At 55.6% G+C, this 14,620-nt stretch overlaps 1 protein-coding gene across 1 annotated transcript in view; it reads left to right on the top strand.

The window, feature by feature from the left end:
• The window catches only part of LOC140731526 (unconventional myosin-Ic-like), a 92,417-nt gene that overhangs the window by 52,081 nt on the left and 25,716 nt on the right, over positions 1 to 14,620 (top strand). The window contains 7 exon segments of the mRNA XM_073052995.1: positions 299 to 393; positions 471 to 517; positions 2,273 to 2,353; positions 3,118 to 3,223; positions 5,192 to 5,309; positions 9,724 to 9,778; positions 9,780 to 9,838. Coding sequence (XP_072909096.1) covers positions 299 to 393; positions 471 to 517; positions 2,273 to 2,353; positions 3,118 to 3,223; positions 5,192 to 5,309; positions 9,724 to 9,778; positions 9,780 to 9,838 — 561 coding nt within the window.

Below are 14,620 nucleotides of genomic sequence, written 5' to 3'. Positions count from 1 at the left end.
ACCCCCCCCCCCCCACCATGCACTCAACTCACAGAGAGCCTCAGCACAGTCAGAACTAGCTTTCTGCTTTCGCCCTGTGCGCTCTCTCTTACTCTTCTGTTCTCATTCTCTCTCCCCCCCCCCCGTTCCTCTGTCTCTTTTGCTGTCTGTCTCTTTCCCTCTTTGTCTGACTCTCTCTCTCTCTGTCTGTCTCTTTCCCTCTTTGTCTGACTCTCTCTCTCTCTGTCTGTCTCTTTCTGTCCTCCCCATCTCCCCTCACACCTCCCTGTAAACTAACGTACGCTCTGTCTGTCGTCAGGCACAAGTTGGGAGATCAGAAGACGCGGAAGACCCTGGCCCGGGAGGATTTCCGCCTGCTACACTATGCGGGCGAGGTGAATTACAACGTGACAGGTAAGCGTGTCTCCCACCTGCCTCTGCACGTCACAATCCCTGCTGGCACCCTGCTCACAGCCCATGTCTTCCCGCAGGATTTCTCGACAAGAACAATGACCTCCTGTTCCGGAATCTGAAGGAGGTGAGTGTGAGGGTAAAGGTGGTCAGCACTGGTACACTGAGTGTGGGGGGCCTGTCCTGATGGGTGATCAGAGTCAGAGAGACCCTCCGACGGGAACAAAGGCAGCACTGTGGGGGAACGGGCTACACGGGCCCAGGGCCCATAAAACCATAAGACATTGAAGCAGAACTAGTGCATTTGGCCCATGGAGTCTGTTCTGCCATTCCATTCCATCACAGCTGATTTATTAACCCTCTCAACCCTATTTTCTGCCTTCTCCCTGATAAGACTATTGAAGCAAAAACAAGATCGATGGGCTGAACAGCCACGCCCAGCCCCTCGTCACAGGACAATGTACAATGAACCTACTAACTGGTACATCTTTGGACTGTGGGGGGAAACCCACGCACTGATGGGGAGGATGTGCAGCCACCTTACAGAGACGTGGGAATTGAACTCTGAACTTTGACACCCCGAGCTGTAACAGCATCGTGTAGACCATTACACTAGCGGGGTGTCCCCGGCAGTGGGATTTTGACAGGCCTGTCAATTGAAGTCCAGGCTGCTCAGGGTAATCATCTGTCTGTCTGTTGTGGTGACCATAGATCTGGCTGGTCACGAGGCCGTCCTGTGTGACCCATGGCCTCTCCGGGACCAGCACCTCACTCGCTGACCTGTGGCACCGCCCCTCCCTGTGGACTGTGTCAGAATCCGGTTTAACATCACTGGCGTCTGTCCTGAAACTTGTTTTGTGGCAGCAGTACATAGTAATAAAAAAATTACAATAAGAAATAATATATATTAAATAAATGAAGTACTGCAAAAAGAGAAAAAAATTGTGGTCACTTACTTGTGTTCATTGTCCATTCAGAAACCTGATGGTGGAGGGAAAATGTCTTATCCCTACCCCCTCTCCCCTCACCCAGCCCTCCCCCTTGCTCCCTAGCACCTCTCTCCTACACTTCAGACCATAACATGTAGGAGCAGAATCAGGCCATTCAGCCCATCAAGTCTGCTCCATTCCACCATTGCTGACTTTGATCCCTCTCAACCCCACTCTCCCGCTTTCTTCCCATAACCTTTCGATGCCCTGACTAATCAAGAACCAGTCAACTCTGTCTTACGTGTACCCGATGGACTGGCCGCCACCTGTGACAGTGAATTCCACAGATGCACCAGCCTCTGGCTAAAGAAATTCCTCATCTCTGCTCTAAATGGATGTCCCTCAGTTCTGAGGCTGTGTCCTCTGGTCCTAGACTCCCCCACTACAGGAAACATCCTCTCCACATCCACTCTATCTGTGTCCTCTGGTCCTAGACTCCCCCACTACAGGAAACATCCTCTCCACATCCACTCTATCTGTGTCCTCTGGTCCTAGACTCCCCACTACAGGAAACATCCTCTCCACATCCACTCTATCTGTGTCCTCTGGTCCTAGACCCCCCCACTATAGGAAACATCCTCTCCACATCCACTGCATCTAAGCCTTTCAATGTTCAATAGGTTTCAGTGAAATCCCCCCTGGATGGTCTTAAGTTCCGGTGAGTACGGGCCCAGAGCCATCAAATGCTCCTCATACACTCCCAGAATGTACCCTTTAATTCCTGGAATTATTCCTGTGGACCTTCTCTGGACCCTACACTATTCTCTTTCTCCTTCCCTTAACCCTTCCCCCATTCACTCTGTAAGCCTCATCCGACCTTCCCCTTCTGCCCACCCCCTCATCCTCCTTCCCTACCAACTGTCCTTGTGCTGCTGACCCCTGGTGTGTTGCAGGCGATGTGTGACTCTGGGAATCGCATCGTTAGTCAATGCTTCCCGCCGGCCGGGCCCGAGGACAAGAAGAGGCCGGAGACGGTGAGTGGGCAAGGTGGGGGATGACCCCAGGGTGGGAGTCATGTTTGGGAGAGGGGTGGGGCAAAGAGAAAACCCCAATCTCCACCTTGGCCACACCCAGCTGCAGCTCCTTTGAGATTGAGTTGGTGCTGGGAAGAAGTGGCCAGGCAGCAAAGTCAAGTCAGGGTGAGGTCAATAGGTAGACATGTAGGGTCAGAGGTCAGGCTATTGCCTGATAGTTCTGACACCATCCCCAGCCCCCGTTGGGAAGGTCAGGCTGGTCCAGGTTGAGTGCGGAGGTCACTGCCCCCAATCTGGAAAGGGGTTGGTGTGTCGGGAAGGTGCGGGTAGGGGAGGCAATGAGGGGGGCACTGTCCCCTTCCCCACAGTAGATAGACACTCTTTCCTTACTCAAAGGATTTGTCTCATTTGGGAAAATTGGTCACAGGCTGTAGCTACCCACCGCCCTAGGGAATGGGAATTCTTGAGGGAGTCCCATCGGAGGTGGGGAGGGGAGAATGTGGGACCAGTGTCCATACCCAGTTTCCAGCTCCCTTAGGTCTGCTGTCGCCACGTCCCAATCTCTGTGGGGCGGGGGGGGGGGGAGGGGGAGGGGAAGAACTGTCTGCAGGTGACTGTGTCCCCCTACCCATGGCACCTCCTCATTTGCTCAAAGTGCATCCCCCTGTTCACCACCTCCTGGTTGCCTTCACTCCCTCACACCATCCCCATCCCCCTCCTCTCTCCCCCTCACCCCCCTCTCTCTCTCTCTCTCTCCCCCCCAGGCCGCCACCCAGTTTAAGAACAGCCTGGCGAAGCTGATGGAGATTCTGATGTCGAAAGATCCGTCCTACGTGCGCTGTATCAAACCCAACGATGCCAAGCAGTCAGGTAAAGCCCGACCCCCCTCGTCCCTGTCCCTTGTCTCACTCTCTCCTCCAGTCACCCCCACCCCTAGTTCCCCTCTCTCTCTTCCCCTTGCCCACTGGTGGGAGGGCGAGGGAGTGATTGTTGGTTTGGCATATGGGAATCAGGAGCTGATGGAAGTACGGGGAGATTGGACCAGGAGGTGAGGTTGGCACCTGGTCCTTGGGGTTTGCTTTTGTGGCAGTTACAGGAACTCTCGATGGTTGAGGACCCACAAAACGGGATAATAAGAAGGTTGAAATAAACCCCAGATGTTGCACAGAGCAGGGGACATCAGCCCTATGCCAGAGAATTAGAATTATTAGATTTAGAACTTTATTTCTAATATATCCATTTCTTACTTGAGGGAGTAGAAACCTTTATGGAAGGGAAACGTGGGGGGATGTTGCCCAGACACTAAGATGGTATACAGAATTGTTTTGTATATGTGTATGTACAGTCAGATATGCAATCAGATCAGTGTGTATTGATCAGTCTGATGGCCTGGTGAAAGAAGCTGTCCCGGAGCCTGTTGGTCCTGACCTTAATGCTGTGGTATGGTTTCCCAGACAGAAGCAGCTGAAATAGTTTATGTTTGGGGTGGCTGGAGTCCCAGATGATCCTCTGGGCCTTTTTTATGCACTTGCTACTGTAAACGTCTTGAATAGAGGAAAACTCACATGCACAGATGCACTGGGCTGTCCGCACCACTCTCTACAGTGCCTTGCGATTGAGGGAAGTACAGTTCCCATACCAGGCAGTCAGGATGCTCTGGTACCCTTGTAGAAAATCCCAAGGATCTGGGGACTCGTGCCGAACTTCTTCAGCCGTCTGAGGTGAAAGAGGCACTGTTGTGCTTTTTTCACCACACAGCCAGTATGTACAGACCAAGTGAGATCGTTGAAACTTCTCACCCTCTCAACTACAGCCCCATTGATGTCGATAGGGCCTAGCCTGTTTTTGTTCCTCCTGTAATCCACAATCAACTCCTTCATTTTTTGGACATTGAGGGAGAGGTTGGTTTCTTGGCACCACTCTGTCAGGGTGTTAACCTTTCAATCATTGTTGGAAATAAAGCCAACCGATGTCGTGTCATTTGTAAATTTTGATCAGGAGATTGAAGCTGTGCGTGGCAACACAGTTGTAGGTGTGTAGGGAGTAGAGGAGGGGACTCAGGACACAGTCGTGGGGTCTCCTGTGATGAGGGTCAGAGGGGCAGGGGTGAGGAAGCCCATTCTTGCCACTTGTCGGCTACACAAGGTGGGGTGCAGGCTGAGTTCTCTGAGCTTCTTGTTGAGCCTGGGCGGAATTATGATGTTGAATGTTGAACTGCAGTCCAAGAACAGCATTCTCACATAAGCATCCTTCTTCTCCAGATGTGTAAGGACGGTGTGTAGAGCTGTGGCTATTGCTTCATCTGTCGATCGATTGTGTTGGTAGGCGAATTGTAGGGGGACCATTGTGGGTGGTAGCATGCTGCATGTGTAGTCCTTGACCAGCCTCTCAAAGCATTTGCTTCTGAACAGCCCTGGCGAGGAGGTCGTCATCACCAGAAAGTCCAGTTCCATCAATAAAACACCACTACCTTACAACAACAGAGAGTGGGTCGAGGTAGCTGGGTTACACAGACGGAGTGGTTAATGTCTGAGTGAATCCGTGTACAGGCAGATGGGGTCAGGGTGTACACTGTGTCTGGGTGAATTGATGTACAGGCAGAGGGGGTTCAGGGTACACACAGTACGTGAATCGATGTACAGGCAGAGGAGGTGAGGGTACACTGGGTGAATCAATCTACAGGTGGAGGGGTCAGGGTGTACACAGTGTCTGGGTGAACTGATGTACAGGCAGAGGGGGTGAGGGTACACAGTGTCTGAATGAAATGGTGTACAGGTGGGGTAGGTGTATGCGCACACAGTATGTCACTATCAGTGACGTGTCCCAATGCTCTTCCAGGCAGGTTTGATGAAGTCCTGATCAGACATCAGGTCAAGTATCTCGGTCTGATGGAAAACCTGCGGGTGCGCAGAGCTGGGTTTGCATACCGGCGAAGATTCGAGATCTTCCTGCAGAGGTGGGTACCAGCTCGTATTCCTGGACCGAACACACCAGCAATCCCACTCACTCCATGTCCTGTCCACATGGTGCTGAAACACTCCACGAATGATCGCAGTTCAGTTAGATTTTCTTAAACTTATTTCAATATTGCTTGTTCAGAATAATTTTATCAGACATTTTAAATTACCGTGATCATCAGTCCAGCCCCTGTGGCTGTCACCACTACCAGACGATTGCCAGGGAGTCTTGTCTTGTCCGTACTGCACCAGCCGCTGCCGCTGACTGTGCAGGAGCAGTGTGTGGTTCAGTGCCTTGCTGCCTCGGCTGAGGCTCGAACCTAACGACCTTCAGATTGCCAGCCCAACACTAGTCAGATAAAGTGTGCTCCCTCTCCACAGACACCAGGTACAGGCAGGTCCTTGGAAGAGGGGCAGACAGTGGGCTTGGACAGACTCAGGATCAGATCCAGGAGATCCCCTGACTGAACTGTTCCCCACCAGGTACACAAAGACCACAGTGGTACAGTTTGGGCTGTCAGTTCAATTGTGACGCTGTCTAGAAGTGTCCGCCACCCTGTGGCTGTGTGAGTTTCTGTCGGCTGCTCCAGTTTTCCTTGGCCATTGTAAATTGTCCCATGTTTAGGCTAGGGTTAGATCGGTGGGTGCTGATGGCACAGCCTGTTCTGCACTGTACCTCTAAATAAATCTAATAAGCCAGGGTGTTGGTGGGGCTGAAATGACACCAGAACTCGAATCAGAATCAGAATCACTGGCACATGTGAGAAATTTACTGTTTTGCAGCAGCAGTATGTTGCAATGCAGAGTAATAACATATCTAAACATTACAATGAAAAATATATACAGTGTAATACAGAGGAATAAAATAAATAAAAATTACAATGAGCAGCAGCAGTGCAGTGTAATACAGAGTAATGCCATATCTAAACATTACAATGGGAAATTATACAGTACATGTTGTCATTGGAGAGAGTCTAGAGGCTAGTCACGATGATTCTGGGAATGAAGGGGTTAATATATGAGGAGCATTTGGCAGCTTTGGGCCTGTATTCACTGGAATTTGGAAAAATGTAGGGGGGGGTGGGATTTCACTGAAACCTACCAGATGTTGAAAGGACGAGATAGGGTGGTTGGAGAGGATGCTTCCTATCTTGGGGGTATCCAGAACTAGAGGACACAGCCTCAAAACTGAGAGGTGACCCTTTAGAAGAGAGGTAAGGAGTAGTGAATATGTGGAATACTCTGCCATGGACTGTGGTAGAGGTCAGTCCCTGCGTATATTTAAGGCGGAAGTTGATAGTTCCCTGATCGGTCAGGGCATCAAAGGATATGGTGAGAAGGTAGGTGTATGGAGTTGAGTAGGATCCAAGATCAGCCATGATGGAATTGCAGAGCAGACTCGATGGGATGAATGGCCTAATTCTACTATGTCTTATGATCTATATGATAAGAATTGTATATGTTGTGAGTGTATACAGCCCCTTGGAAGTTTTCATGGAGATCAGCTGTGTGCAGTCAAGGTGTTCCAATTGATTGTAGTAAAAGCACAATCTGCTGGTGAGTCAGTATCCTGGCAAAAGTTAAGTCAATCGTCAAGAAATGGAAAGAATATGGCACAGTGGTGAATCTGCCTAGAGCAGGCTGCCCTCACAAACTGAGTGACCATGCAAGAAGGGGACTAGTGAGCCAGGCCTCCAAAAGACCTGTGACAACTCAGGAGGAGTTACAAGCTTCAGTGGCTGAGATGGGAGAGACTGCACATACAACAACTGTTGCCCAGGTGCTTCACCAGTCACAGCTTTATGGGAGAGTGGCAAAGAGAAAGCCACTGTTGAAAAATCTCACATGAAATCTCGGCTAGAGTTTGCCAGAAGGCAAGTGGGAGACTCTGAAGTCAGCTGGAAGAAGGTTCTATGGTCTGATGAAACCAAAATCGAACTTCTTGGCTATCAGACTAAACATTAAGTATGGTGTAAGCCAAACTCCACACATCATGAAACACACACCATCCCTACCGTGAAGCACGGTGATGGCTAAATCATGCTGTGGGGAGGCTTCACTGCAGCAGGTCCTGGAAGGCTTGTGAAGGTAGAGTATAAAATGAATGCAGCAAAATACAGGGAAATCCTGGAGGTAAACCTGATGCAGTCTGTAAGAGAACTGTGACTTGGGGAAAGATTTATTTTCCAGCAAGACAATAAACCCAACCATCCCAAAGCCAAAGCTACACAGGAATGGTTTAAAAACAACAAAGTTAATGTGCTAACTGGTCAAGTCAGAGTCCAGACCTCAATCCAATTGAGAATTTGTGGCTGGACGAAAAGGGCTGTTCACTCATGATCCCCTTGCAATCTCGCAGAGCTTGAGCAGTTTTGTAAAGAAAAATGAGAAAAAATTGTAGTGTCCAGATGTGCAAATCTGATAGAGACGTATCCACACAGACTCAAGACTGTCATTGTTGCCAAAGGTGCATTTACTAAATACTGACTTGAAGGGTCAGTTCCCTCTTATTTACACTATATAATTTATATATATATTTAAATAAATATTGCAAAGAAGAGGAAAAGTAATGAGGTAGTGTACATGGGTCCAATGTCCATTCAGAAATCTGATGTCAGAGGGGGAAGAAGCTGTTCCTGCAACATTTGAGTTTGCATCTTGAAGCTCCTGTACCTCCACCTTGATGGTAGCAATGAGGAGAGGGCGTGTTCTGGGTTATGGGGGTTCTTAATGATGGATGCTACCTTTTCAGGCGTCACCCTTTGACGGTGTCCTTGATGCTGGGAAGGCTAAACCTCATGATGGAGCAGCTTTTTCAAATGTACTGACGGGGGGGGGGGGGGGGTGGCGGGCTGCAGCCTCCTGCTTCTTCGTTAACATGGAACGTGGGCTCCTCCAGCCAAAGACAGACAGGTTACCTCGGAATCTGTGAACCAAGTTACAAGTCCGTTTTTCAACACTTCTGTACAATGCTCCCACTGTCTCTCCAGTGCTCCCTTTCTCTCCCTCTCCAGTGCTCCCACCCCCTCTCCAATTCTCCCTTTCTCTCTCTCCAGTGCTCCCGCTCTCCCTCTGTCTCTCCAGTGCTCCCACCTCTCTCCAGTGCTCCCTTTCTCTCTCTCTCTCCCTCCCCAGTGCTCCTACCCTCTCTCCAGTGCTCCCTTTCCATCTCTCTCCAGTGCTCCCACTCTGTCTCTCCAGTGCTCCCTCTCTCCCTCTGTCTCTCCAGTGTTCCCACTCTGTCTCTCCAGTGCTCCCTCTCTCCCTCTCTCTCCAGTGCTCCCTCTCTCCCTCTGTCTCTCCAGTGCTCCCTCTCTCTCTCCAGTGCTCCCTCTCTCCCTCTGTCTCTCCAGTGCTCCCACCCTCTCTCCCTCTGTCTCTCCAGTGCTCCCACCCTCTCTCCCTCTGTCTCCCCAGTGCTCCTACCCTCTCTCCAGTGCTCCCTTTCCCTCTCTCTCCAGTGCTCCCACTCTGTCTCTCCAGTGCTCCCTCTCTCCCTCTGTCTCTCCAGTGCTCCCTCTCTCCCTCTCTCTCCAGTGCTCCCTCTCTCTCTCCAGTGCTCCCTCTCTCCCTCTGTCTCTCCAGTGCTCCCACCCTCTCTCCCTCTGTCTCCCCAGTGCTCCCACTCTGTCTGTCCAGTGCTCCTACCCTCTCTCCAGTGCTCCCTTTCCCTCTCTCTCCAGTGCTCCCTTTCCCTCTCTCTCCAGTGCTCCCACTCTGTCTCTCCAGTGCTCCCTCTCTCTCTCTGTCTCTCCAGTGCTCCCTCTCTCCCTCTCTCTCTCCAGTGCTCCCACCCTCTCTCCAGTGCTCCCTCTCTCCCTCTGTCTCTCCAGTGCTCCCTCTCTCCCTCTGTCTCTCCAGTGCTCCCTCGCTCCCTCTGTCTCTCCAGTGCTCCCTCTCTCCCTCTGTCTCTCCAGTGCTCCCTCTCTCCCTCTGTCTCTCCAGTGCTCGCTTTTTTTCTCTCTCCCTCCCTCCCCAGTGCTCCCACTCTGTCTGTCCAGTGCTCCTACCCTCTCTCCAGTGCTCCCTTTCTCTCTCTCCAGTGCTCCCACCCTGTCTCTCCAGTGCTCCCACCCTCTCTCCAGTGCTCCCTCTCTCCCTCTGTCTCTCTGGTGCTCCCACTCTGTCTCTCCGGTGCTCCCTCTCTCCCTCTGTCTCTCCAGTGCTCCCACCCTCTCTCCGGTGCTCCTTCTCTCCCTCTGTCTCTCTGGTGCTCCCACTCTGTCTCTCCGGTGCTCCCACCCTCTCTCCAGTGCTCCCTCTCTCCCTCTGTCTCTCCAGTGCTCCCACTCTGTCTCTCTCTCCAATGCTCCCATTCTCTCTCTCCCTCTCCAGTGCTCCCACTCTCTGTCTCTCCAGTGCTAACATTCTGTACAACGCTCACATTCTCTACCCAATGCTCACCTTCTCCAGGTACAAGTCTCTCTGCCCTCAGACGTGGCCCAACTGGAGAGGTCCCCCTGCCGACGGGGGTGGCAACACTGGTACAACACCTAGGATACAAGCCAGAAGATTACAAGCTCGGCAGGTGAGCCACAAGCAGGAATGGTTTGTAACACAAATCCAATCCTGGAAAGAACCAGAGCATTCAGGGAACAGACCCTGGGGGGAGCCAAAGTATTCGAAGACTATACCCCGGGGGGGGGGGGGGGGGGGGTCAGTATGAGTCGGTACGTAAGGGACTGTACCCCGGGGAGGGGGGGGGTCTGTACATCAGGGACAGTACCCTGGGGAGGGGGGGTCAGTACGTCAAGGACTGTACCCCAGGGAGAGTCGGTACATCAGGGGACAGTACCCTGGGGGAGGGGGGGTCAGTACGTCAGGGACTGTACCCCGGGGAGAATCGGTACATCAGGGACAGTACCCTGGGGAGGGGGGGGTCAGTACGTCAGGGACTGTACCCCAGGGAGAGTCAGTACATCAGGGACAGTACCCTGGGGGGGGGGGGGTCTGTACATCAGGGACAGTACCCTGGGGGGGGGGGGGTCTGTACATCAGGGACAGTACCCTGGGGAGGGGGGGTCAGTACGTCAGGGACAGTACCCCAGGGAGAGTCAGTACATCAGGGACAGTACCCTGGGGGGGGGGGGGTCTGTACATCAGGGACAGTACCCTGGGGGGGGGGGGGGTCTGTACATCAGGGACAGTACCCTGGGGAGGGGGGGTCAGTACGTCAGGGACTGTACCCCGGGGAGAATCGGTACATCAGGGACAGTACCCTGGGGAGGGGGGGTCAGTACGTCAGGGACTGTACCCCAGGGAGAGTCGGTACGTCAGGGACAGTACCCCGGGGAGAGGTCGGTACATCAGGGACAGTACCCTGGGGAGGGGGGGTCAGTACGTCAGGGACTGTACCCCAGGGAGAGTCGGTCGTCAGGGACTGTACCCCGGGGAGAGTCGGTACATCAGGGACAGTACCCTGGGGAGGGGGGGGTCAGTACATCAGGGACTGTACCCCGGGGAGAGTCGGTACATCAGGGACTGTACCCCAGGGAGAGTCGGTACATCAGGGGACAGTACCCTGGGGGGGGGGGGTCAGTACATCAGGGACTGTACCCCGGGGAGAGTCGGTACATCAGGGACTGTACCCCAGGGAGAGTCGGTACATCAGGGACAGTACCCTGGGGGGGGGGGGGTCAGTACATCAGGGACTGTACCCCGGGAGAGTCGGTACATCAGGGACAGTACCCTGGGGGGGGGGGGGGATCTGTACATCAGGGACTGTACCCCAGGGAGAGTCGGTACATCAGGGACTGTACCCCGGGGAGAGTCGGTACATCAGGGACAGTACCCTGGGGGGGGGGGGTCTGTACATCAGGGACAGTACCCTGGGGAGGGGGGGTCAGTACGTCAGGGACTGTACCCCGGGGAGAATCGGTACATCAGGGACAGAACCCCAGGGAGAGTCGGTACATCAGGGACTGTACCCCGGGGAGAGTCGGTACATCAGGACAGTACCCTGGGGGGGGGGGGGTCTGTACATCAGGGACAGTACCCTGGGGGGGGGGGGGTCAGTACGTCAGGGACTGTACCCCGGGGAGAATCGGTACATCAGGGGACTGTACCCTGGGGAGGGGGGGGGTCTGTACATCAGGGACAGTACCCCGGGGAGGGGGGGGTCTGTACATCAGGGACAGTACCCTGGGGAGGGGGGTCAGTACGTCAGGGACTGTACCCCGGGGAGAGTCGGTACATCAGGGACTGTACCCTGGGGGGGGGGGGGGTCTGTACATCAGGGACAGTACCCTGGGGGGGGGGGGTCTGTACATCAGGGGACAGTACCCTGGGGGGGGGGTCAGTACGTCAGGGACTGTACCCCAGGGAGAGTCGGTACGTCAGGGACAGTACCCTGGGGAGGGGGGGGGTCAGTACGTCAGGGACTGTACCCTGGGGAGGGGGGGTCAGTACATCAGGGACTGTACCCCGGGGAGAGTCGGTACATCAGGGACAGTACCCTGGGGAGGGGGGGGTCTGTACATCAGGGACAGTACCCTGGGGAGGGGGGGTCAGTACGTCAGGGACTGTACCCCAGGGAGAGTCGGTACGTCAGGGACTGTACCCCGGGGAGAGTCGGTACATCAGGGACAGTACCCGGGGAGGGGGGGGTCAGTACGTCAGGGACTGTACCCCAGGGAGAGTCGGTACATCAGGGACTGTACCCCGGGGAGAGTCGGTACATCAGGGACAGTACCCCCGGGGAGGGGGGGGGTCAGTACATCAGGGACAGTACCCCGGGGAGGGGGGGGTCAGTACATCAGGACTGTACCCCGGGGAGAATCGGTACATCAGGGACAGTACCCTGGGGAGGGGGGTCAGTACGTCAGGGACTGTACCCCGGGGAGAGTCGGTATGTCAGGGACTGTACCCTGGGGAGAGTCGGTACATCAGGGACTGTACCCTGGGGGGGGGTGGGGGGTCGGTACGTCAGGGACTGTACCCTGGGGAGAGTCGGTATGTCAGGGACTGTACCCTGGGGAGAGTCGGTACATCAGGGACTGTACCCCGGGGAGAGTCGGTACATCAGGGACAGTACCCCGGGGAGGGGGGGGTCTGTACGTCAGGGACTGTACCCCAGGGAGAGTCGGTACGTCAGGGACTGTACCCCGGGGAGAGTCGGTACATCAGGGACAGTACCCTGGGGAGGGGGGGTCAGTACGTCAGGGACTGTACCCCAGGGAGAGTCGGTACGTCAGGGGACTGTACCCCGGGGAGAGTCGGTACATCAGGGACAGTACCCCGGGGAGGGGGGGGGTCAGTACGTCAGGGACTGTACCCCAGGGAGAGTCGGTACATCAGGGACTGTACCACCGGGGAGAGTCGGTACATCAGGGACAGTACCCCGGGGAGGGGGGGGGTCAGTACATCAGGGACAGTACCCCGGGGAGGGGGGGGCTGTACATCAGGGACAGTACCCCCGGGGAGAGTCGGTACATCAGGGACAGTACCCTGGGGGGGGGGGGGTCTGTACATCAGGGACAGTACCCCGGGGGAGGGGGGGGTCAGTACATCAGGGACTGTACCCCGGGGAGAATCGGTACATCAGGGACAGTACCCTGGGGAGGGGGGGTCAGTACGTCAGGGACTGTACCCCAGGGAGAGTCGGTACGTCAGGGACTGTACCCTGGGGGGGGGGGGGGGGTCGGTAACGTCAGGGACTGTACCCCAGGGAGAGTCGGTACATCAGGACAGTACCCTGGGGAGGGGGGGTCAGTACGTCAGGGACTGTACCCCAGGGAGAGTCAGTACATCAGGGACAGTACCCCTGGGGGGGGGGGGGGTCTGTACATCAGGGACAGTACCCTGGGGGGGGGGGGGGTCTGTACATCAGGGACAGTACCCTGGGGAGGGGGGGTCAGTACGTCAGGGACAGTACCCCAGGGAGAGTCAGTACATCAGGGACAGTACCCTGGGGGGGGGGGGGTCTGTACATCAGGGACAGTACCCTGGGGGGGGGGTCTGTACATCAGGGACAGTACCCTGGGGAGGGGGGGGTCAGTACGTCAGGGACTGTACCCCGGGGAGAATCGGTACATCAGGGACAGTACCCTGGGGAGGGGGGGTCAGTACGTCAGGGACTGTACCCCAGGGAGAGTCGGTAACGTCAGGGACAGTACCCCGGGGAGAGTCGGTACATCAGGGACAGTACCCTGGGGAGGGGGGGTCAGTACGTCAGGGACTGTACCCCAGGGAGAGTCGGTACGTCAGGGACAGTACCCCAGGGAGAAGTCGGTACATCAGGGACAGTACCCTGGGGGGGGGGGGTCAGTACATCAGGGACTGTACCCCGGGGGAGAGTCGGTACATCAGGGACAGTACCCTGGGGGGGGGGGGGGATCTGTACATCAGGGACTGTACCCCAGGGAGAGTCGGTACATCAGGGACTGTACCCCGGGGAGAGTCGGTACATCAGGGACAGTACCCTGGGGGGGGGGGGGTCTGTACATCAGGGACAGTACCCTGGGGAGGGGGGGTCAGTACGTCAGGGACTGTACCCCGGGGAGAATCGGTACATCAGGGACAGTACCCCAGGGAGAGTCGGTACATCAGGGACTGTACCCCGGGGAGAGTCGGTACATCAGGGACAGTACCCTGGGGGGGGGGGGGTCTGTACATCAGGGACAGTACCCTGGGGAGGGGGGGTCAGTACGTCAGGGACTGTACCCCGGGGAGAATCGGTACATCAGGGACAGTACCCTGGGGAGGGGGGGGGTCTGTACATCAGGGACTGTACCCTGGGGGGGGGGGGTCTGTACATCAGGGACAGTACCCTGGGGGGGGGGGTCTGTACATCAGGGACAGTACCCTGGGGGGGGGGGTCAGTACGTCAGGGACTGTACCCTGGGGAGGGGGGGGGTCAGTACGTCAGGGACTGTACCCTGGGGAGGGGGGGTCAGTACATCAGGGACTGTACCCCGGGGAGAGTCGGTACATCAGGGACAGTACCCTGGGGAGGGGGGGGGTCTGTACATCAGGGACAGTACCCTGGGGAGGGGGGGTCAGTACGTCAGGGACTGTACCCCAGGGAGAGTCGGTACGTCAGGGACTGTACCCCGGGGAGAGGTCGGTACATCAGGGACAGTACCCCGGGGAGGGGGGGGGTCAGTACGTCAGGGACTGTACCCCAGGGAGAGTCGGTACATCAGGGACTGTACCCCGGGGAGAGTCGGTACATCAGGGACAGTACCCCGGGGAGGGGGGGGTCAGTACATCAGGGGACAGTACCCCGGGGAGGGGGGGGTCAGTACATCAGGGACTGTACCCCGGGGAGAATCGGTACATCAGGGACAGTACCCTGGGGAGGGGGGGTCAG

Source organism: Hemitrygon akajei, chromosome 8, assembly GCF_048418815.1.
Source record: "Hemitrygon akajei chromosome 8, sHemAka1.3, whole genome shotgun sequence".
Lineage (NCBI taxonomy): Eukaryota > Metazoa > Chordata > Chondrichthyes > Myliobatiformes > Dasyatidae > Hemitrygon > Hemitrygon akajei.
Note: the sequence above shows the minus strand (reverse complement) of the source record. Positions and strands in the feature narration are given on the sequence as shown.